Source organism: Acomys minous (assembly GCF_964271855.1).
Source record: "Acomys minous genome assembly, chromosome: 6".
In the NCBI taxonomy this organism is placed as follows: domain Eukaryota; kingdom Metazoa; phylum Chordata; class Mammalia; order Rodentia; family Muridae; genus Acomys; species Acomys minous.
In genome coordinates, this window is record NC_140487.1 from 75,829,187 (window position 1) to 75,852,251 (window position 23,065).

Sequence of the window (23,065 nt, forward strand, 5' to 3'; positions counted from 1 at the left end):
CTTAATTATCTTTTTATTATCCACATATTTTCAAAGGCAAAGCTGTTTTGTTGATTTAATAGCATCTTCATTAACCTAAATAAAAACTAATCCATACCATCTCTTGTTTAACCAAGACCGATGCACGTATTTACAGCAAAATTCTTACTTTCAACACATCTTATACCCTAAGATATTCTATGACTTAAATCAATAGTATAACTGTATTTACGTAAGAAGATATATTCTTAATGGGATAACCATGTCTCAGATACTCTCCAAACTTTCATGGCTTTCTTCCCACTGACTGTGTGACTTCCCACCATGTTTGGGATTCATCTGTTTTAGAACTCTAATTTACTGAGCTCTTCCCAAATGGCAAGCCCTGTGCTACATGCAGTCACATTTTGTTTTGTTTCATTTACTGAATCTTCCCCCTTTTCATCTTTAACAGTAAAATCTTAGATTACCATTTCTGGATTAAGCAATTTATGTTTTGAGTGAGGTTTATATTTTCCAATAGCCAAGGCTTTTGTCCCTTCACGCGCAAAGAGGTGTTTTGCTTTGGAAGTGCTGGAGCTGAACCAAGCCTTAGGTAATATCAGAGGTTTTCATTTAAGTAGAAAGTATTTCTACAATTATTGACAGATCAAAATTGTGAGTGGGGGAAAAAGAAATAAACATTTGGTTCTTTCTCCATTATTTCGTAGTTTTAACTAGTATCTGGTAGCTTTAAAAATAACAAACAAGAACTACCAACTTAAGCCTTAGTATTAACAAAGGCACTAGGAATAAAACCAGAGAAAAGTTCTTTACTTCCTAGGAAAAGGAACAAAAATTGAGCTACAAAAAAAGTAGCCTAGGTCTGCAGTGTGTCTCAAAGGCAGTGCTCTCTTCCCCACAGCCAAACCCACCTGGACAACAGCTCTGTCATATTCTCTTCATTCATTCCACCAAAGACTTTGAATTTTTTCAAGTTGCAGACATGGGTTTTCTCATATTTTCCAAATGTAATATTCTGAACTATAGCAGGCCTTTCAAGCTTCAGAATCAAGTACTGAGGGAAAAAGACAAAGAAGAGACCACAAACTATACCCTCTGTTTAAAACATGTAACAACTTTAGATGTTAGAACTTTTGACAGCTAACAGAATATTAAGTAAGTCCTGTCTTAGGATGGCAGGCTTGAAGATTTTTTGTTTTGCTCTAAAGCTCAGGAATAATATACCTAATAATGACTGTACCATTCTTCACTCAACAGAGGCCTCCAACTACATCCTCCTGAATGCTGAAAACAGAGTGAAGAAGCCTACTGATGTAAATCGTCATCAGTGAATGACATTAAACTAATGACACATCAGACTAGGAATAACCAAATAGAGCAAGATCAAAATGGAAAAATAACAACTACCCACTGCCACAGAAAGAAGTTAGCAGATCAAACTTTCATTGTATAGATTACACACACACACACACTATGTATGTATGTAAGTATGTATGTATGTATATATGTGTATGTCAATATAGTGTGTACATACGTAAATATATGTAATGTATATAATGCGAGTTTGATCAGCCAACTTTATTCCATGAGAGGGAATGGCTACTATTTTGCATTTAAATATGTGTTATATTATTATACATTATGCATATTAATAGATACAACCACAGATATATACATATATATAGTACACTTAAAATTAATCAAACCAATCAAAGTTCATTTCTTAAAATATTTAGATGTAATTTAGATTAAAACTTTGAAGCACCACACAAAAAGCACAGGAGTAAATTTTTATGGTATTACATTTGACTGCAGAGTCTCAGGTATAACATCAAAAACACACCATAAAGTTTCACATGCAGATACCTAGTCTTCCCAAGACCATTTGGTAAAGTCTGTCTTTTCTTAAGTATTTTTAGCATTTCTATGAAAAACTAGGTGGCTGTAGCTGCATAGATTTATGTCTGGATGTTCTATTCCGTTCCACTGATCTACATTTCTAATTGTGCCAGTATCATACTAAGCTTTGGCTCTATAAAATACTTGAAATCAGATATGCTGATGCCTCTGTTTGCTCAACTGCTTTTTTCCTTCTGCAGGATATGTGTGTGTGTGTGTGACACAATACAGAACTGATCTAGATATCTGAAGTCATCTGTGTTTTCAAATAAATTTTAAGATTACTTTTCATATTTTCGTGAGGGATGATATTGGCCTTCTGATTGGTACTCCCTTGCATTTTGTAGACTATTTTTGCTCAGACAGCCATTTCCACAATTCCTCCAATCCATGAGCACAGGTTTTTTCAATTTCTCTTTTGCTTTAAAGTTTTCCATGTCTTTCACATCAAGGACATGGGTGTGAACTGTAAACAGGACCATTCCCCTAAGTTCTTTCTGAACATGTTCCTGGTATAAAAGAATACTACTGATTTTGTAGCCCACTTTGCTCCAAGTGTTATCAGCTCTAAAAGTTTTCTGGTACAGTCTGTAGGATCTTCTACATAGAATCTTATCATCTTCAAATCTTTCCTATTTTTATCTTTTGCTTCTCTCGTCTTGACCTTTTCTAGCTAAGAATTCAAGTACTATATTAAATAAGTAGTGAAAATGAACACCCTTATCTTCTTTCATTTTAGAGGACATGCTTTGAGCTCTGCCTCAATTAGTATTATATTGGGTATAGGTTTGTTATATACAGCCTTTACAGTGTTGAGATACGTTCCTTTATCTTTTTTCTTTCTTTTTCTTTTTCTCTTTGGCCTGATGTACTAAGAGCATCGCTATTCCCAGTAAAGGACAGAAGACGGCGATGGACCGCCTAGAAGTAGAGTTACGGAGGCTGTGAGCTGCCACATGGGCACTAGGACTGAACCCAGATCCTCCAGAAGGGCAGCTAACGCCCTGAATTGTTGAATCATCTCTCTAGCTCTCACTTCACAATTTTTAACATGAAAAGAAGCTGTATATTATCAGAAATGCTTTTAGCATCTACTGAGATCATGCAGTTATGGTCACTGAGTCCATTCCTATAATATATTACATTCCTTGATGTCTGTATGTTGAACCATCTCAGCATCTCTAAACTAAAGCCACCTGATCATAGTGATGATCTTTTTTTTTTTTTAATGTGTTCCTGTATTCAGTTTGTGAGTATTTTGCTCTGAACATTTTTACAGCTATGTGCATCAGGGAGACTGATCTAATTATGTGTTTATGATTTTAATATCAGAGTAAAACTGACTATAATAAGGAGTTTGGTAGTGTGTAGGGATGAAAGGACAAAAAAGTAGATTATTGAATCTATTCCTCAACCTAAAGCCTTAATTGTTACAAATAAAGTTAATTTTAACTCATTGATGTAGAATTTTATATATTGATACAAAATAAGTTTAATTTTGATACATTGAAATAGAATTCAAATTTAACATTATTCTTCACACACATTATTTATATTTCTACTATAATATGAAGTATTGTACACATACAACCCAATTAATACAAGGTTTATTTCCAATACTCTGAAAGTGCTATTGCAGGCTATTTAGAATAATTAAATAATACAAGTTAACTGTTAGTTGATCAATTCATGGTCATGTCAAATACTAGTCTATTTTTATCACAAGAATATACATCCTAGGTTTAATAGATCTAATTCTATAGATAGGTAAGATCTTCAAAATCCTCAGAGACCTATAGAATATGGTATTCAAAGATATTTTATTTATTATTTTAAAGATTCTTTGACAATAAGACAGGTTAACTCCTGGCAACACCCAGCCTACCTCGAAGAAGATGATGAGCATCATAGAAACTCTTTGTGGAGATGGCTTTGAGTGTGGCAAAACAGCCACTGGGCAAAAATGTCCTTGTATCTACCACAGACAGAATGCTGCCTAAAATGGGCAGGCTTGGATACAGGCAGAGTCAATGGCCAAACTCTGCCAAGACAAGGTAAGCAAGTCCTCAATAGTTCTTGCCTCACAAATATGTCTGTCAGATATACTGGGTCAGAAGGCTGAAGATGATGAACCAATGTTATCGAGAGTTTTGAATGACTGTTCAGGCAACAAACTGTCTCTGTCTTTCTTCCCCCATTTTGGAAGCTGCTAACTTGCACTTCCTGCTTACTCAAGTAATTAATTTTATTCCTTCTTAAGTCTCTGATGGAGTTGAAGACCAGATGGTTAGTTTTAAAATTAAGCTTAGTTGTTTAGAAGTTTAGAAGATACTTTTTGGTCTAGATAGATGTTTTTAGGTTGATAAATATGAGCTTTGATAGATACTGATTTAGGTTTAACATTTTAGACTCTCCAAGACAGAATAGATAATATTTCTTCAAGGTTGCCAAATACCGTTTGATTAGACATTATGTATGTAAGTCTTACCTATTGGTTTTTATAATTTTTCATAATTGTTCTTACTGTATAAAAAAAGAATGGCCTTTTTTATTTAGACAGAAAAGGGGAATTCTTGGAAGTTGGCCTGATGTATTTTGATGCTAACTACTGCTTGCTGTCTCTGCCCTACCTTTACCTTGCTTAAGAGCCTAGCCTAGTTGACCAATAAAAGGCCATCACACATGGGCAGGGCAAATGGGAAAGGTGTTGCTAAGGTTACAGGGCTTAGGGAGACAGAGAGAATCTTCAGAGAGGGAGAGACCGGAGGAAAGGAGAGAAAGAAGGAGGCTGCATGGGTTAGGTGGAGGAGAAGCACATGGCCGGTGTGGATGGAGGATTTGGCCCAGATGAAGAACATTAGCAAGTTTTTGTGATTATGGATGGGAGGTAGCTTGATAGAAATTATTAGAAGCAGATGGCATGAGATTGGGACAGGTATCCCATACCTGCCCCACTATGGGAAGTGGTTTAAGGGATTAATATCTGCCTTGCCCTAGGTTAACTAAGGCTATTTTAAAATATAACAAGTGTCTGTGTCTTGATTGCTGGCAGGTTAAAAAAATACTGTCATAATAATGATTATAGGCCTAATAATAAGCATTATCACACCATACTGGTAAATTAACTGCAACAGCAGTGTTTCTTCATTTCCTATTTTATTAAAAAGTTTAGAATTGCCTTTAGTTCTTTGGAAGTCTAATAAAACTCACCAGTAAATACAACCAGAACTATACTTCTCTAGTCAGATTTCTTTTCATTACTTCACTTCAATCTCACAGCTTGTTACATAAGTTATTTCATCTTAGTTTAGTTTGGGTAGGCTATGTGAACCTAGGAATACATAATTCCTTTTAGATTTTCCAGTTTAGTAGAACACACACAAGTACATACATATGTTGGGTTCTGAGAAGTCTCACTGCATAGCCCTGGCTGGCCCGGCACTCACTATATGTTCTCAGGGGTTTTCCTGGCTCTGCCTCCCTCAGGAGTGCTAGTGTTTCACAACACCTAGTGAGCATATATTTTTAAGTATTCCTTTTCTATCTCTAATTTTATTAATTTAGGGTATCTCTTTTGGTCATTTTGTCAAAATTTATAGATTTTGTTTATCCTTTTGAGGAACTAATTCTTTTTTTCGGTGTTCTGCCACTTTGTTTTTTGCTTATTAAGTTCTGCCCTGACCTTATTTATGTTTATTAACGTGTACGGGGAAGTAGTGTACAGAGGCTAAAAGAAGGTGGTAACCTCCTCTACTCTTTTTTATGGTAACCCTTTGAGGCAAGGTCATTGGCAGGCAATAAACCCCAACAGTCCTCTTGTCCCTGCCCCCTTGCAGTTAATGCGCACACAGCCCACAGGTGGGAAGGAGATCTCAACTCAGGTTACGCACAGGTCATACTCTTACCTGCTGAGCCATGTCTCTAGGGTCCTAATCATTTCTCTTTATCTACTGATTTGGGGTTTGTTCTTATTTTTCTTTTTCATGTTTTGGTTTTATTGGTTTTGTTTGTTTGTTTTTTAAGGGTTTTGTTTTGTTTGTTTTTTGAAACAGTTTCTCTGTGTGGCCTTGTCTGTCCTAGAACTCATTCTGTAGAACTCAGATCCACCTGCCTCTGTCTCTCAAGTGCTGGGATTAAAGTGTGCTCCACCACTACCCAGCTTGTTCTTATTTTTCTATGGCCCTAAAATGTAGCATTAAATTACAAGATCTTTCTGATTTCTCATTGTAGGCACTAAGAGTCCCAATCTTATTCCTTAGGACTACTTTCATTCTATCCCATAGGCTTTGGTGTGTTGTTCTTCATTTTCACTTTTTTATCTATAATGTCATAATCCAGACGCTTCTGTTTTTCAGATGAATTCAAACTCACCACTGTGTTGGGGTCAAGCTCTGTCTTTACACCTAGCAGAGCGTGCTTTGGTCTACAAAGCGAGTCTAGGACAGCCAAGGCTACACAGAGAAACCCTGTCTCAACAAAACAAAACAAACAAACAAACAAACAAAAAACAAAAACCTCACAAAGTACATGCTGTCCACATACTCTAGGATGTGTAGCCTTTACCAGAGGATTGTCTACCAGCCAGAGGCCATACTTTTAGAGAAAAATGACTGTTCCTTTAACAGCAGCTACCAACTGCAAACAGCTCCTTAGCTTGGGGTAGGACTCCATGCCCCCCCTTTTATCCCCATATCATTATTTGGCCTGGCCTGAGCCTACACAGGCCATTGGCATGCTTTTTACGACTGCTAGGAATCCATACGTGCGTGCACCTTCCTTCCCTGCTGTGTCCAAAAAACCCTCTCTGTTTCAGTCATCCACCATCTCTGGCCCTTACAATCTTCCTGACCCCTCTTCTCAAATGACACCTGAGGCTTGAGAGAAGGGAATATGTTACACAGAGGGCCTGCTCAGGCTGAACACTCCCCAGTCTCTTACTCTCTGCACCTTGACCATGGTGGGTCTTAGTTTATCACTATCTAGTACAAAAACATCTTCTTGGAGGAGAGTTGACAGATGTACCAATCTATGGGTATAACAAGTCATCAGGAGTTAATTTAATACTCTCTCGCCTAGGGCCTGTACCCTATCTAACCACAGGCTCGTGGTCCTAATAATAGAGCCATACCTGGGTACTTCTGAAGCATGCCTTAAATCCAACCTGGGATCTTTCTAAGGGCTTCTCCCAGGACATCTGTGCCACTGCTGTACTAGCAGGCGTGTCTAGCCAGGTAGATTATGGTTGCAGGAATGATTTCTTCAGATTAGGCTGGCTCTTTTCTCAGTGGCCGTTATGCTGCAACTGTAACCTGGAGGAGGGGCAGACTTATTGGGTTTCGTGTTACCTATTGTTTTTGCACTGGGGTTAATACATCAGGAATCCAACAGTTGGTTGTTAACTGCTGTTTCGAGGTCACCTTTTTTCAGTGGTGCCATCTGCAGTTTTGGGGAAGGACTAGGTGGCACTATGGTTGAGGTGTCGTTTTTTCCTCTGTTAAATATTTGTTCAGGGTATCAAATTCTACCCTCAGTCCTCTCCTGAGAGTAACCCACCAACTACAACAATAGACACTACCCAGAGTGGACTCTCCTGACTGCTGAGCTCCATCTGGCGTCTCACATTGCTTTCCTAGTTCCCCCGCTGCTGGCAGCTCCTCTATGATGGGGAGTCTCCTTCCTAGACTCTGTATCTGAGGACTATGGGTCTGAATCTTGTTTTGACTCTGGCTCTGCATCCTGATCGGGCCCTAGTCCTGGCTTTGGCACGACACCCTGAAGCCTCTGCAAGGGGGTGCCTAACTACTGGAATGAATTCCTGGTATCTCTGCACTGAATGAATATTTGCTTTGGCACTCAGTGTTCTCTTGTCTTAGCTGGTCTTGGTTCACCTAAGAGTGTATGAAATTTAGTTATGGAGATAAGTGGTACCAATTTATGATGAAGGAGTTGACTTAACCCCAGCTCCAGTGGATATAACAGTCTCTGACCTCACGGGTGTTTCCAAGATTAATCTTAAAATAAATAATTTGAATCAAGTAAGCCAGACAAAAATATGTATCATGGCACCTATGTAACATTCTGGCATCTTGGTTCATGAATGTAATTCTAGCACTTGGAGGCTGAGGTAGGAGCCCTGAGCTGAAGACAAGCATCATAATGAGTTCCAAACCAGCCTGGTCTGAAAGGAAGAAAAAATGAGCGGGAACAGGATAAAATGAAAACTGCAAAAACTAAAGTGCAATGTACAGTGGAAGAACATAGATCAGTGGATGCCTAGAAATAGAGATGGAGGTTGGTGGACTAAAAATGGTACAAGAAAACTTTTGGAGGTAAGAGATATGTTTAGTATCTTAAGTACAGTCATATTTTCAAGGGTGTATATCAAAACTTACTAAAATGTACCCATTATACATCAATAACTGTTAAAAGATGAATAAAAGACAATATTAAGAAAATGAATTAGCAAGACACAGATAAAAAGAAATCCAGAAAAGGATTTATGTACAGGATTTATAAAAAGAAAACAATCTTTTTTTAGAAAATGGGTAAAATAATTCATTAAAAAATTAAATGGGAGCCAGGCAGTGGTGGTGGCACGCATCTTTAATACCTGTACTTGGGAGGCAGACACAAGTGGATCTCTGTGAGTCCAAGGCCAGCCTATTCTACAGAATGAGCTCCAGGCCAGCCAGCATTATACAGAGAAACTTTATCTCAAAAAACCAAAAAGAAAAATGAAAACAAACAAGCAAACTCCTAAGCAGGGCCAGGGAGAGGTAGGACCCAGTGAACAAAGACTTCCCAAGCATATGCGAGGTCCTGGATTCAATCGTTAGGACCCCCTCCACCCAAAACATCCTAAAGGAACAGCTGTTTAAGTGAATGGGAGCTAAATATCACCGGCCACCCGGGAATTAAAATACTTCATATCAACAATAATTACTAAACTTAAATGTGTGCCAGCACATTGTGTGAGGCTGTAAAGCAACAACTTTAATAATTTCACTTAAATTATCCCTGCCTTAGAGTACAACTATATTTCTTAATATTTATCCATAAACAATGAAAATATGAATTATCATTTAAATCTTAGGAAAGAGTATTATGGAAGATTCGTAATTACCCAAAAATGAAGAAGAAAAGAAACGTGTACACAAAAAGGAGAATAAACCAATTGTGTACACACATACAATGAAATACCATCACATAACATAAACACGAAAGTGCATGACAACCCAGATAACTAGTGCAAACCTTCCGAGCATAAAAAGCCACGCAGTGAGAGCACATACAAGAGCATGCACACTCGTACTCTCACCCGCTCTCTGAATCCATCTATATTTCATTTGGGGACTGATGAAACTACGCAGTGGTGAAAGACCCTACTAGTGGCTCCCTTTGGGAGTGGGACAATAAGATTCTCTGATAAAAAGTTAGAAGGGAACTTACTAAAATAATGGAAATGTTTTATAGGCTGATAGGGGTATAAATTATATTGGTATATGCATTGTTCAAACTGAATATGGTAGATGGTAAGGCCCATGTATTTTACTAGTTATAAGTTATAGCCATTAAAATATATATTATAATCAAGGCACAATGGCAAATACCAATAATCCCAACAACCAAGACACTGAAAGGCAAGAGAAATGCAAATTCCAGACCAGGTTGAACTACTTAACAATTTTGAGGCCAGCCTGGATTACATGGTGAAACCTTGTCTAAAAAAAACACAAAAGAAAACAATACATAAAGTTTTTTTATACAATATAAATAACGGCTCTTTCCAGGCCCTGAACCTCACCTGGGCAGCACAGTAGCGCTGGCCCTGCTGGCATGGGTGCAGCTGAGTCAGCCCCAAGGGAATCAGAGTGGGAGAGCTGGCTCTGTCCCTTCTGGCTATGTCACTGGGTGAGCTAGCAGGGGCGGTACTGGTGGTGCGGGTACAGGTGAGCTGGCGGGCTGAGCAGCTCTTACCACGCAGGCCCAGGTCCAGGGCTCTGAGCTGGAACACCCCAACATCTACCCCATCTATGACCTGCTGGAGCTTGTGAAGGGACAGGTCCTACAGCTCCAAAGCTGCAGGATCTCCACGACACAGGGCAACAATGGTCTATCCAGAGGAGTTCCCGTGCGGAGCCAGCATCAATAGGGTAGCAGCAGCCAGAGGGCTCGAACCACACCAGTGACTCACTGCAGTGAACATTTGCATGTGAAGAAGTTGACAAAAGGGTGTAAAACTACAGATTCCACAGTGAGATGTTTTTTCCTTTTGGGGGAGGAAGCAAGGACAAAGAGTGGGTAGGAAGGGAGATGCCTGGGACTGGGATGCATGAAGTGAAATTCACAAAGATAAAAAGTTTGATCTTTGCAAACTTGAACAAAATAAAGAAGTTACATTGAAATGCTATATTTTCTTATATTTCCTTCCTTCCTTGGCAAATAACCAATTCCATTTACAGTCTTGAAGAATAATGAGTTTATATAAAAAGCAAAAGTATGTCCCAGCTACACATCTCTATCCCAGTAGGTAATCACCATGTTTCTTGACCAGAATAGGCTATACAAAACAAAAACAAAAACAAAAACAAAAAACCCTAGCTGTTTGTTAGTCTACTTCAGTTGCCCTCAGGCCTCCAAAGTAAATAACAGTATTTCATAATCATTCATTAAAAAAAAAAACTACATTGAAAGGAACAGAAAACTGCCACAGAAATGCTATGAAGTAGTCTTAAAGCAATTAAGACACTTGTAACTGCTTCTACATTTTCAACAACCCAAGAGTATTCACAAGTTCTCTCAGAAAATGTATTTTCTATTACAAAATGTATTTGAGAAAAAGTAAAATGCTATCTTAAAGCACTGATAGGCTTTCAGTCATGCTATATTTAATCTACAGATGATTCAGAATTGACTTGAAGTTTATTTTTAATGTACAGTTTCCTATTCCTTGCAAGGACCTTTCCATTATTAAAATGATTAGCTGTTGTAATTCCAGTGTCATATAGTGCTTTCACTTCCACATCTAAAGTTTTTGCAAGTTTTTACTTACAGGTATTGGATTTCTGGGGTTTGTTTTTTTTTTTTTTTTGCATGTATAGCACTCACTTTCCTTTAGTAGATTTGTGGAGGTAACCAAGCCCAGAAAACCCTTTCCTCCTTAAAGCATTGGCCATACACTGTTACTTTTAACTGTCTGATTTCTGGAGACTGAGTACCAAATACGACCAAAACCAGCACGCGGCCATAAGCGCTTCCAGATGGAGCGTCCTTATGGTACCCTCATCAGTACCACTGCCTCTCCGCCTCTTGTCCCCAGAGCTAGGGATCTCGCTCACATGCTAATCCCAAGACTGAGCTGCTTTAGGGCCCTTGCTTTCATAAACGTGAAGCACACATACAGTTTTAAATCAAGTGCTTTCCACAGTCTTCAAACCACAAGTCTGAAGTAAGCTTTACAGCCAACACCCACTAGGAGTGCGAAACTTCTTGTCGTTTGTCCACACCCAAACTGTGCCTACTCTGTCCATTAAGTACAACTAAATTGTTCCTGTCCTTTGAGACAGGCCACAAAAAACCCCTCAGCTTTGGGTCATTACTACAACTGAGACAAATTGATTGCACGTTATCTATTTCAAAGTTAAATCAATCTTACTTAATTGCAAAGACTTTAGGTTACTTTTATTCTAGGACTCAATGAATGGAATATTATTGAGAACTGATTCAGGGTTCTGCTTGATTCATCAACAACAGAGAAAATACTACACAGCTCTACTCCCAATACTTTATCTGGTGCCTTTTGAGTACTTACTAATTTTTAAATGAATGAGGAAAAAGATATATAAAATATTAAATACTACTACTATTCAAATACAGTTGAAATGGGAATTTCACAGTAAAATTATCATAATTTCAATAATGTAAAAGTAAATAAAAATAGAATTTCACTCTGAGAATATAGTGGTACTATGTTTGGTTAACACACACATTTTGAAGTTTTATATATATATATATATATATATATATATATATATATGTATGTATGTATGTATATACACACACACACACACACACACACACACACACACACACACACATATATATTGATCCAAACAAGTACAGCAAGAGACAAATAAAAAGAAAATTAGGACAGAAACTAGGTTCCCATGAATTCTACTATATTAAGTGTGTTTACCCATCTACTTTATCATATCTTCAAGGATACAGACTATAATGTAACAGGTACTATAAATGTACCTATTACACACTGAGCATAATATATTGAAAATGTATAATAAAAGAATGGTCTCTTTTCATGATAGCACTGCTTACCAGGAAAAAGGAGCACAGCTCATCATGGCCATAGTACCTTCTAAGTACACTATTTTAACACAGCAAATCAAGCCAGCAGCTGGCTTAGCCGGTAAAAGGCCTTGCAAGAGTCACACAATTCATCCTCGCATCTCCACATGCACACACACACTCACACTCTACACCCAGACTCAAAGTACGTAAATGTAGTTTCAAAAGATAATAATAATAACAACAACAACAACAACATGTGCTGACTTTTCTCAAAAGGCCCCCAGTCAAAGTTCAACTTACTAACATTTCCTTAAACATTTCCAGAACAATCTGAATGACAGAATAGGAACATAACCCAGCTCAGCTCAGAAAGCACTCCAGTCTTTGTCTAACATTTTCCTCATTAAGTTTTTTTTAAAGAACAAAAAAAAAACAACTTCATTTTGTATGTTTATGGATACTTAAAAATATAGATTAGAATTTAAATTTTCAATAGGAAGAAGTAAAAGTATCTCACCAAATCCCATATTGTTTTTACCAATAAAATAAATATTTAACAGACAAAAAAATGTAGCTCACAATCCCAAAGACAAAATCAACTGTCAATGGATTCTGGAGAACTGATACCAACTGAGTAGTGCCCGTCTACTCCGACTTTTACAGAGTCTCATGTGCTATGTGTGACCTTACCTGGGGAGGATAGTTGCTCTCAGAAGACCATCTCGACGACTGATCATTTGGTTTATCCACTAAAATGTTCCTGGAATAAAGAAAAGAAAACTGAAGTGATTAGTTAAAATAGTAAGTAGAAAAATCAATGCTCAAAAAGAAGTAATCCACCATTATAAAACCATGAAACTACCACAGTTATACAATGTTTACAGTTTGAAAGATAATAGTATATAAACTGTAAAAAGTTTAGAGAGCCTCTAGTTAATATAAAATTTAAAAAGAATACTGGGCCAAGGAAGAGCCAATCTAGACGTATGAAAGAAGCTGGAGACGACCTGGAACAAAATAAAGGCTGTAGCAAGCCCGTATAACAAGAATATACAGTAACACCCACAGTCCACACGGCTACAAATAACTGTAACACAATCACTAGACCACTAGGGGGGAAATTGCACAAACTCAAACTGCCAAACTTTGAGTGAAATATATGACTAGCACTCTTCCACACACTGTCGACTGAAAAACAAACAGGGCTACAGAGATGGCTCAGCAATTAAAAGAACCTGTTCTTGCAGAGGAGCAGTGTTCAATTCCTGGCACCCACATGGAGGCTTCACAAATGTCCATGACCCCAGTTCAGGGGATCTGACGTGCTTGTCTGACCTCCACAGGCACTAGGCACACATGAGGTGCACGGACATGCATGTGAACAAAACACTCATACCCAGAAAGCAACATAAACAAATCTTTAAAAAAAGAAAAGAAAAAGAAAACAACGAACAAAAAGAACACCAACAAAAAAAGAAAAACTGGAGACACTGTCCCATATCATGGAGAGGAAGCAAACAAGACAACTAAATGTAACATGATTTCTTGGATGAGACCCTGGACAACTAAAAGATATTTCTGGGCAAGACTAGTGAGATACAAATGCAATGTAAAGTTTACTTAATAGTAACATGCCAGTGTTTATATCTTTATTGTGACAAATTTATCATGGAAATATTAAATGTTAGATGTAGGGGAAACTGCTTAAGGGAAATAAACTACTATATTTGTAGCTTTTTTAAAGTCTGCAATTATTCTAAAATAAGAAGTGTATTTTTAGATTGTTAGCTGTATACTTAGCAAAGTGCTTAATAAAGGAGTGAATGATATATTTATGTATACTATAACAAATAATAGACTTATAATTATAAGTAGATGAGTGAATAACTCTTTAAAAGATTTCTTATCTTGGGCTGGAGAGATGGCTCAGTGGTTAAGAGCGCCGCCTGCTCCTCCAGAGGTCCTGAGTTCAATCCCAGCAACCACATGGTGGCTCACAACCATCTGTAATGTGATCTAACACCCTCTTCTGCAGATAAAGCACTCATATGCAATAAACAAAATAAATAAATCTTAAAAAAAAAAAGATTTCTTATCTTATGTGTATTGGTGCTTGCCTGCATGTATGTACACTGTGTGTGTGTGTGTGTGTGTGTGTGTGTGTGTGTGTGTGTGTTGTGCTCACAGAGGACAGAAAAGAAAATCAGACCTATTAGAACTGGAGTTACAGATAGCTATTAGCCACCATGTGGGTCGTGGGAACTGAACCAAAGTCTTCTACAAAAGAAAGTGCTCTTTAATCACTGCTCTCTCTCTCCAGCCCCATGTGAATAAAATTTAAAAAACAGACCATGAAGAAAAGAACCTCTGTATATCCCACAAAAGTAAGATATTAATATAAAAAAATTAAAATAAATTAGGAGGCAATCAATTAGAACAAATACAGGAAACATAAAATACAAAAGGTAAATAAAAATCTAAATATTTAAATTACTTAAAGTAAATAATCACATCATAAAAACAGGCAAAACCCCGAACACACAAAGTCAGTATTAACCAGACACTGGGTATGCAAAGACATGCATTGTCCTTAAAAACTAGGGCTGCACCTCAAAAACATATATTTCTGAATTAAAACATCAACTGCTACTAAAATTTACAAAATGATACTCTGTTTTGCTGGTAGGTATGCAAGTTAATAGCATTTTCCAGGACAGCACTCTAACATACTACCCACCAAGAACAATTTCAATACCTACAGCTATAAAATGGAAAGCAGGAGACTACAGCCGTGGCAGCGTGGCATCTGAATGTCCCAATTGCTATGTATAAGCTACCCTTTTTAAAAGTATAGATTTAGAAATTGCACACAGGAAAATTGATTTGCCTAAATATATACATCTACAAAGTATAAATGCATGGAGTCTGACAACAAAGTCTAAGAATTATTCCCCTTCTTGGAACTTAACCTATAAAACAGTGGAGAAGGTATTCATCACCCGTGCTCATCATAGCCCAACGTAACAGCCTTTCTGTAAGAAGCCTAACAATTGAGATTAGGTAAAATGTAACAGGTTTATGTTACGCAACACTGAATGACCACTATATACACAACCACCTGACTTTAATTAATCATTGGAAAACATTCACTATATAGTAGTAAGTAAAGGGCAAACATTGTTTATACGTGCAAAAACAGCATTCATACATGTAGCTTTCACATCCTTCATTCAGGGTACCATGTATACTCTTCACTCTATACAACAGCACAAAGGAAACAAGTTTATTTCAAGGAAGAAGAAAACAGTAGTTACCAGGGCCTGTGGGGCTGTGGAGAACAGAGGGATGGAGAGTGCAGGGATGTGGTTTTTAGGAAGAACACTTTCTAATTTCAATACAGCTTAGTAGGATAACTAATGTTTACAGCAATCTAATATTAAAAATCATTAGCTTTTGAATGTTTCCAACAAGGAAAAATGACAGATGTCTGAGCTGACAGGCATGGTAATTCCTTCAATCTGAGCATTACACACTGTACACCTGTACTGAAGCATGCTGCATCCCACAATATGTACAGTGACAGTTGGTTGGCTGGCTGGCTGGCTGGATTGGAAGCAGAAGACTTACTCTGTAGCATCCAGTAGGACTTGAATTCCTAGGAGCTCTTCTGCAAAAGCCTTCCAAGTGCTAGGATCACAGTCATGAGTCACTATGCCCACAAATATACCTTCAACACCAAGAGTAAAACAGACCACACTCAAAAAGACAGACATTCACGTTTTTTCTCATCTGCAGAATTGAAAATTTTACAAAGGATGAAAGTAGAAGAGGATAATTGGATGAGGAAAAAGGGAGCGACTGATCAAAATACATTAAACACATATGAAAGCCAGTGAACTGGAATTTGAAATAAAGAGACATAGAACTCTGAATGTAACATTTATATAATTCCTGATTGTCTTGTGGTTCTTCCTGCTGTATGTAGTTTATTTTATTAATGTGTAATAATATGAATGTATATGTTAAAAAAGAAACATAATAAAAAACAATAACAAAAAAAGAGACATAGAAATCAAAGAATAAGGATACCGCATTTCCTTTATAAGCAGCTACACACAATCAATGGGTTATAAGAGAGCTTCCACTACTTAAGAACACTTTGCTAAGGTAATGCCATAACAGAAAGAAACAAAAAAGTCATGCTTAAGTAAATCTTCCTAAATTACACTTGAACCCACAGTGAAAGAACACACGGCATGCTAGAGAAACATACTAACAAAGTGCCACACAGGCTGTTGACTGTTGTTTGCGACAGGGTCTACGTATCCCTGGCTGGCCTGGGACTCCCTATGGAGATCAGGCCGGCCTAGAACTCACTGATCATTAACCAAGAAAATGCCCCACAGACATTTGGGGTTCCCTCTTCTCAGGGGAGTCTAGGTTTGTGTCAAGTTGATAAAAACTAGCACACAGGCATATCATGTTCAAACAGCAGAAAACCAAATCCACAGAGAAAGTCATGAAAAAAAATGTCAGAGTGGGGAGAACTCATCTAGAGAGAAACAAAGATAAGAATTGCATTAAACTCCTCCTAAAAAACATACAGGGAAGTAAAGGAACTAGTTCAAGTATTGAAAGGGAAGGAGAAAAGAGAACCAATCTTGATATGTGACTTGAAAATAGAGAGGAAATATTCAAGAGTTAAAGTGGAGCAGCATAGTGGAAGAGACAGAGGTAGCCCAAAGTAAGGCTGTACTAAAATTCCTCCACTACTTTGAAAGCTATTAAAAGGAACTGTAAAGGCATTTGGACACAGGTTACCTGCATGTGTGAGCAATGACTTCCTCAGAGGACATGGGTTATTAAATGAAAATCTTAGTCCCAGGAGTGGGATACTTCCTTATGGGCTATTCATCAAGAAGGTCCCACTATCCCCACCCAAACAATACTGCCACTGCTCTTCACTGCTCAAAGACCTAGGTTTGAAATACCCTACTGCTGGAAGATGGTATGCAGGCAGGTAGGCGAGTCAAGTCGTCAATGGTATTACCCAGAAGTGAATGCGGGAGTTACAATGCTAACTTACCAGGCAAGAAGCACCTATCAGTGTAATGGCGGCATGAAGCTTACGGGGCAACCAATCACTTTATGGTTGGATCTAAGGCCTGCTCCACAGAAAGAACTCACGCCTAGCATTGTAAACCTGGCCAAAAGTCTGTGGTTCTGGAGGCCATAGGTCTGGGGAGCAGGGGAGAGAGGCAACCCATTACTGCTGTTCTATTAAATGGATATGTTGTCAAACTGCCTTCTAGATATTTTTTTATGTCCATAGATGAGTGCTCAACCCTGACCAGAAAAGCTGATTCTAATTCTATAGTGAGCAGCAATTAATGCAAAGACTTATAATTAGGTCAAAGTGTTGTTTTAAAAAAATGAAAAATCCCAACTGTTTGATTTTACCAATGAAGACTCGGGAGCCAGATGCTGGGGTGAAAACCTACTAGCTCAGTCAGAGAGGCAGAGCAAGCACCCACCTGATCTTCCTACTCAGCTCATGTTTCAGAGGAAAAACCCAAAAAAGCTCAGTAGCTCAGTAGACAGCCCAGAGGAAAAGGCAAAAACAAAAACAAAACAACAACAACAGTAACAACAAGGCCAAAGGCTTGCTAGCTCCAAGCTAAAAAAGCCCCTTCGTTTTAGCCAGGCTTTCTTAAATACTGTTCAGCTCAAAGTCCCTCCTACTCTTTAATCCCTGTCAGCTGGTTTCTTGTTCTGCCTCTTGACGAGTTAACTTTATTAAATCCTGTGTATAGAAAGCTCTTGGATTAAAGGTGTGTGCTAGGGCTGGCTGACCCACACCATAATCACCAGTTTACAATAAACAGAAAATTCTTGGAGTAAAAGTGTGTGTTAGGGCCAAACCAGGCCAAACAAGAAATAGGTTTTTACAGTTCACATTCTTGGAGTTCACAACAGGATCAAATATCCTGCAACATCAAAGTGCTGAGACAAAGTGACTGCTAAGCACCCAGCCATAGATGGGAGATCTGTTCTCCCAAGTGCAGCAATAGTGAAGAACGGAGAGAAAACTGTCCAGGTTGAAGGATGGGGCAGAGCGCGGAGAAACGCAGTGTTCTGGGCACGGCTGCTGCACTCATGCACTCACGGCAATTATGACTTACTGCAAAACACCAGTCCATATTCTAGTAGGTAGCACTATGTGGACGGAGTTTTTTTTTTTAAAGACGGCATAAAGATGGGAAGAGAACATGTTGGCAGCATGTTGGCATGTTGGGAGTGAGTAAGATCAATGTATACATGTATGAAACTGCCAAAGAATAAAGGATTTGTTTAAAATATGGGAAGTTCCAGAGATGAACACAGACTCCTGACTATATTAATATTGTTATACATTCCACATATCACAATTGAGTTCATTTATTTATTTATTTATTTATTTATTTTTATATTTTGTTTTTTTGAGACACGGTGTCTCTATGCTATCTTGTTATACTTGCTTTGTAGACAGGCTGGCCTCGAACTCACAGCAATGCACCTGCCTCTGGTCCTCCAAACCCTGGGATTAAAGGTGTGCGCGCCCACGCCCAGCTAAGATTGAGTTCATTCATTCTCCCTCTATCAATCTACATGAGATGTTTCAGACAGAAGATCTTTTACCAGCTGGCTCCTGAATCTTAGACAGCTCACCTTCTAACTTAGAATCCAATAAAATTCTGTCTATTACAAAGCACCCAACCTGTGGCACCCTGCTACAGTCATAAGAAGAGAGAAATAAAACATATTCTGAAAATCACTATACACTAATATTTAAAGCTGGAGTTAGATTAGTCATAAACATACTTTACAAACTTCAGGTAGCACTGTAATGGCTTGAATGAGAAATGCCTCCACAGTCACGGACATTTCACCACCGGGCGTCAGCTGGTGGTAGGCACAGGCGGTGGCTGAGGTGCTGCAGCCTTCCTGGAGGGAGCACGTCACTGAAGGGAGCATGTCACTGGAGGGAGCACGTCACTGAAGGGAGCACATCACTGGAGGGAGCACGTCACTGGAGGGAGCACATCACTGCAGGGAGCACGTCACTGAAGGGAGCACGTCACTGAAGGGACCACATCACTGGAGGGAGCACGTCACTGAAGGGAGCACGTCACTGGAGGGAGCACGTCACTGGAGGGAGCACGTCACTGGAGGGAGCACGTCACTGAAGGAGGTTTGGAGAGCAGAAGCCTTGCCTAGTTCTAGCTGCTGTCTCTGCTTCAGGCTTACACTTCACGATATGAGCTTCCAGCTCCCTGCCCCTGCCACCTGCTTCCACGCTGTCCCAGCCATTGTGAACTCTAACCCTCTAGAACTATAAGCCAAAATACACTCTTCTACTAACGCAAGCACTAAAAAAATTAAGAAGAATTTAATATATAAAAGAAAGTAAAGTCACACTGGAGACTCATTTCAAAGCAGAGATTGAGAAAAAAAGATGTAAGACACAACTATGTGAAATAGAAAACAGTTAATATGCTATCAATCCAACTGTATCAATAATTTATATGTGAATGGTTTAAGTGAACCAACTAAAAGAGAATGATGGAGTGAGTGAGAAAAAAACAACTGATCAAGCACATCATCTATGAGAAACCCACATAAAAATAAAAGACACGGGTGAATGTGAAGAAACAGATGAAGGTACATCGTATTTTGAAGAGAAGGTGAAATAGCCATATCCATATCAGGCTTCCTTAGGAAGAGGGAAAACCATCAGGGATAGAGGGGCATCAAGGAAATGTGTCAATTCTTCAAGAAGACATAACAATCCTTAATGTGACTGTACCAAACAAAAAGAGTGTCAAAATACTTGAGGGAAAAACTGTCAGAATTGCAAGAAGCACTATTATAATTGCAGATATCAACCTCCCTCTTTGAGCAATTGACAGATTCAGCAGGCAAAATTCAGAACACCACTGAACTGAAAAGCACTATCAATCAACTGGATGTAATTGACATATATAGAACACCAGCAATAACAAAGTGCATTCTCCTCAGCCTCACACAAGAACACTCACTAAGACCAGAAAACACATTTTAATAACAAAAAAGCAGCTCAGAGACCTCAATGGAATTATAATAGAATCATTCATTGAAGATAGCTGGAAAATCTTAAAATTCTTGATATATCCAACACAGTTCCAAATAACACACAAATCAAGTAAGTCTCAGAATAAATACAGAAATATTTTAAACTAGATACAAATTTTTTTTAAAAACTTGCCAAAATGGTGCTGTATTATGGCTATAACACTTAACACAAGTGTTAAATACACACTAGAAAATTAAGATTTTTAAATCAATCACCTAAGCTTCCACCCTAAGAAACTTGGAGAGAAAAGAAATGTAAGCATGAATACGACAGAAAATAAAAAGTAAAGCAAAAATCACAGTAAAGATAAAACTAAAAATGAGAACTGGGGAAAAGAATGAAGCCTGGCTACATAAAACAAACAAATCCACCACTAAGCCTGGTGGAAGTTGTTGTTGTTTGTGGGGGTCGGAGGGGTGTGTGTGGTACGTGTGTGTGTGTGTGTGTGTGGTACGTGTGTGTGTGTGTGTGCGCGCATGTGTGTTTAAGCGCCCAGAGAAACCAAATCCTAGTGGAGCTGGAGTTACAGGCCTCATCAGACATAGTGCTGGAAATGGGCCCAGGCCCTCTGAAAGTAACAAATGTTCTTTTAGCCACTGAGCCATCTTTACAGCTCCAGAGTTTCTATTTTTGTAATTAACACATAACACGTACTCATGTATGTGACCACAACATTATAAATCACTCCTTGTGCGAATGCAATGTACAGCGATCAAGCCAAAGTCCTGAGCACCGCGACCCCTCTAACATTATCGCACCCAGGAGCCTGGGAACCCAACTCTTCCCCTCCAGTTATTTTGAAATGTACAGTTAATTGCTCTGGATTAGTTCCCCAATTTTGTACCACATGAGAACTACAGCCACTGAATCTCGGTGCAGACTCTCCTACCCTTTGTCTGCTTTCCCTCCCTAGCCTCTACTGGTTGCTATTCGACCATCAACTACTATCTGGTTAATGCCTTTAGCTCCTGCAATATTTGTTACTCTGTACCTAATTTATTTTATTTAACATACTGCCCTCCAGTTTCAGTCATGCAATGGCAGGATTGCATCCTTTTTATGGTTAAATAGTATTTTCCCTAGCCCCTGCCCCCCCATATACACACATTCATGTATATACACACACACACACACACACACACACACACATCTTTTTAATCTGTGTGTATATGTGTTTGTCTCTGTGTGTTATGTGAATGTCATTTGTGTGTGGCTGCCTTGGAGCCCAGAAGAGAGCATCAGAACCCCTGAGACTGGAGTTACAGATGAACGTGAGACAGCATGTGGGTGCTAGGAATCAAACTTCAGTCCTCTGCAAGGGCAGCAAATGTTCTTAACCACTGAACCATCTCAGCCCCTACATATCTCTTTTTAAAATCTATTCATCTGCTAATGGACATCTTGTCCAACTCTATATCTGGCTCCTATGACTAGTGCTGCAATAAACAGGTATGTAGGCATCTCTCCAATGTAATGACTTTTATATACCTAGGAGGGGGTTGCTGGGTCATGAGGTTTTTTGAAAGAACTCTGTACTGTTTCCATAATAGCTACATACTGTGTGTGTATATATACGCACCCACAATATACAATTATCCTTTCTCTAATTCCTAGGCAAGTTCTTATACACACACACACACACACACACACACACACACACACACACAGCACGGTGGTGGAGGCAGAGGCAGGTGAATCACTGTGATTCTGAGGCCAGCGTGGTCTACAAAGTGAGTCCAGGACAGGCAAGGCTTCGCACAGAAACCCTGTCTCAAAAAATCAAAAATAAATAAATAAAAACATAAACCCATAAAAGCAAAAATCAGCCAAAAGAAAGTAAACTCTTGCTCTGTGAAAACGGATAAAATGAGAAGATACAGCTTGAAAGAATCTATTTATATATTCAAAAAAGGACTTACATTTAGAACAAACAAATATCCGCTACAATAGTTAAAACAACAACAACAAAAAAGCAAACAATTCAATGAGAAAACAGGCAAGACATGAGTAACAATTAGTGGGGCACATGCAGGTGTTAGACGATGGTCTCACATACTGTGAATTCAGATGCTGGTTTTTGTGCCCCAATATCTGGTTGCAATTCTGGATGTGGGCACTGTCATTTCTATGACAAATCCCCTGTCTCAGGGTTGTATAAAAATTGTTCTCCATCATCTCTGATTGGTAAGTCAAAAATCTTATAGCTGGGCAAGAGAGGATAAAATGTAGGATTTCCAATCCCAATGGGGGGGGGCGGTCTCAGGTAGGGACCAATGAAGAAAGAAAGAGCGAGAAGGTTGTCATGGGGACAAAAAGACAGACAGAAATAGGCAGGGCAAGACTAAGACGGCAAGTAACACAGGGCCATGGCTGGGGAGTAGCCAGGCTAGTATAGATGGGTTAGAATGACCACTATCTGCCCAGCTGTAGTGCTTTAAAGATTAATAAATCTAATAGGTCTCTGTATGATTATTTGGGAGCCTGAACGAGTAATAGAAAAAAAAAGGATATTATTTTTACATCCAGGGGACAGATAAACACATGAAAACATGTGCAACATCATTAGCCGTTACAAAGATATACCATCATTATTTGCCTAAAATTTAAATAGCAATAATGTCAGCAAAGGCTATTATGAATTAGGAGAAACTGGAGGGCTGTCATGGCTCAATGGCTAACAACCTGAATTCAATCCCCAAGATCCACATGGTAGGAAAGAACTGACTC

The 23,065-nt window shown here is 38.6% G+C and overlaps 1 protein-coding gene across 1 annotated transcript in view; it reads right to left on the reverse strand.

The window, feature by feature from the left end:
• MKLN1 (muskelin 1) overlaps positions 1–23,065 on the reverse strand; it is a 125,908-nt gene that overhangs the window by 85,734 nt on the left and 17,109 nt on the right. Inside the window, exons 2-3 of the mRNA XM_084786347.1 lie at positions 12,877–12,946; positions 894–1,036 (exon numbers count right to left, since the gene is read on the reverse strand). Of these exons, the coding sequence (XP_084642473.1) occupies positions 894–1,036; positions 12,877–12,946 (213 nt within the window). The remainder of the gene's footprint in view (positions 1–893; positions 1,037–12,876; positions 12,947–23,065) is intronic.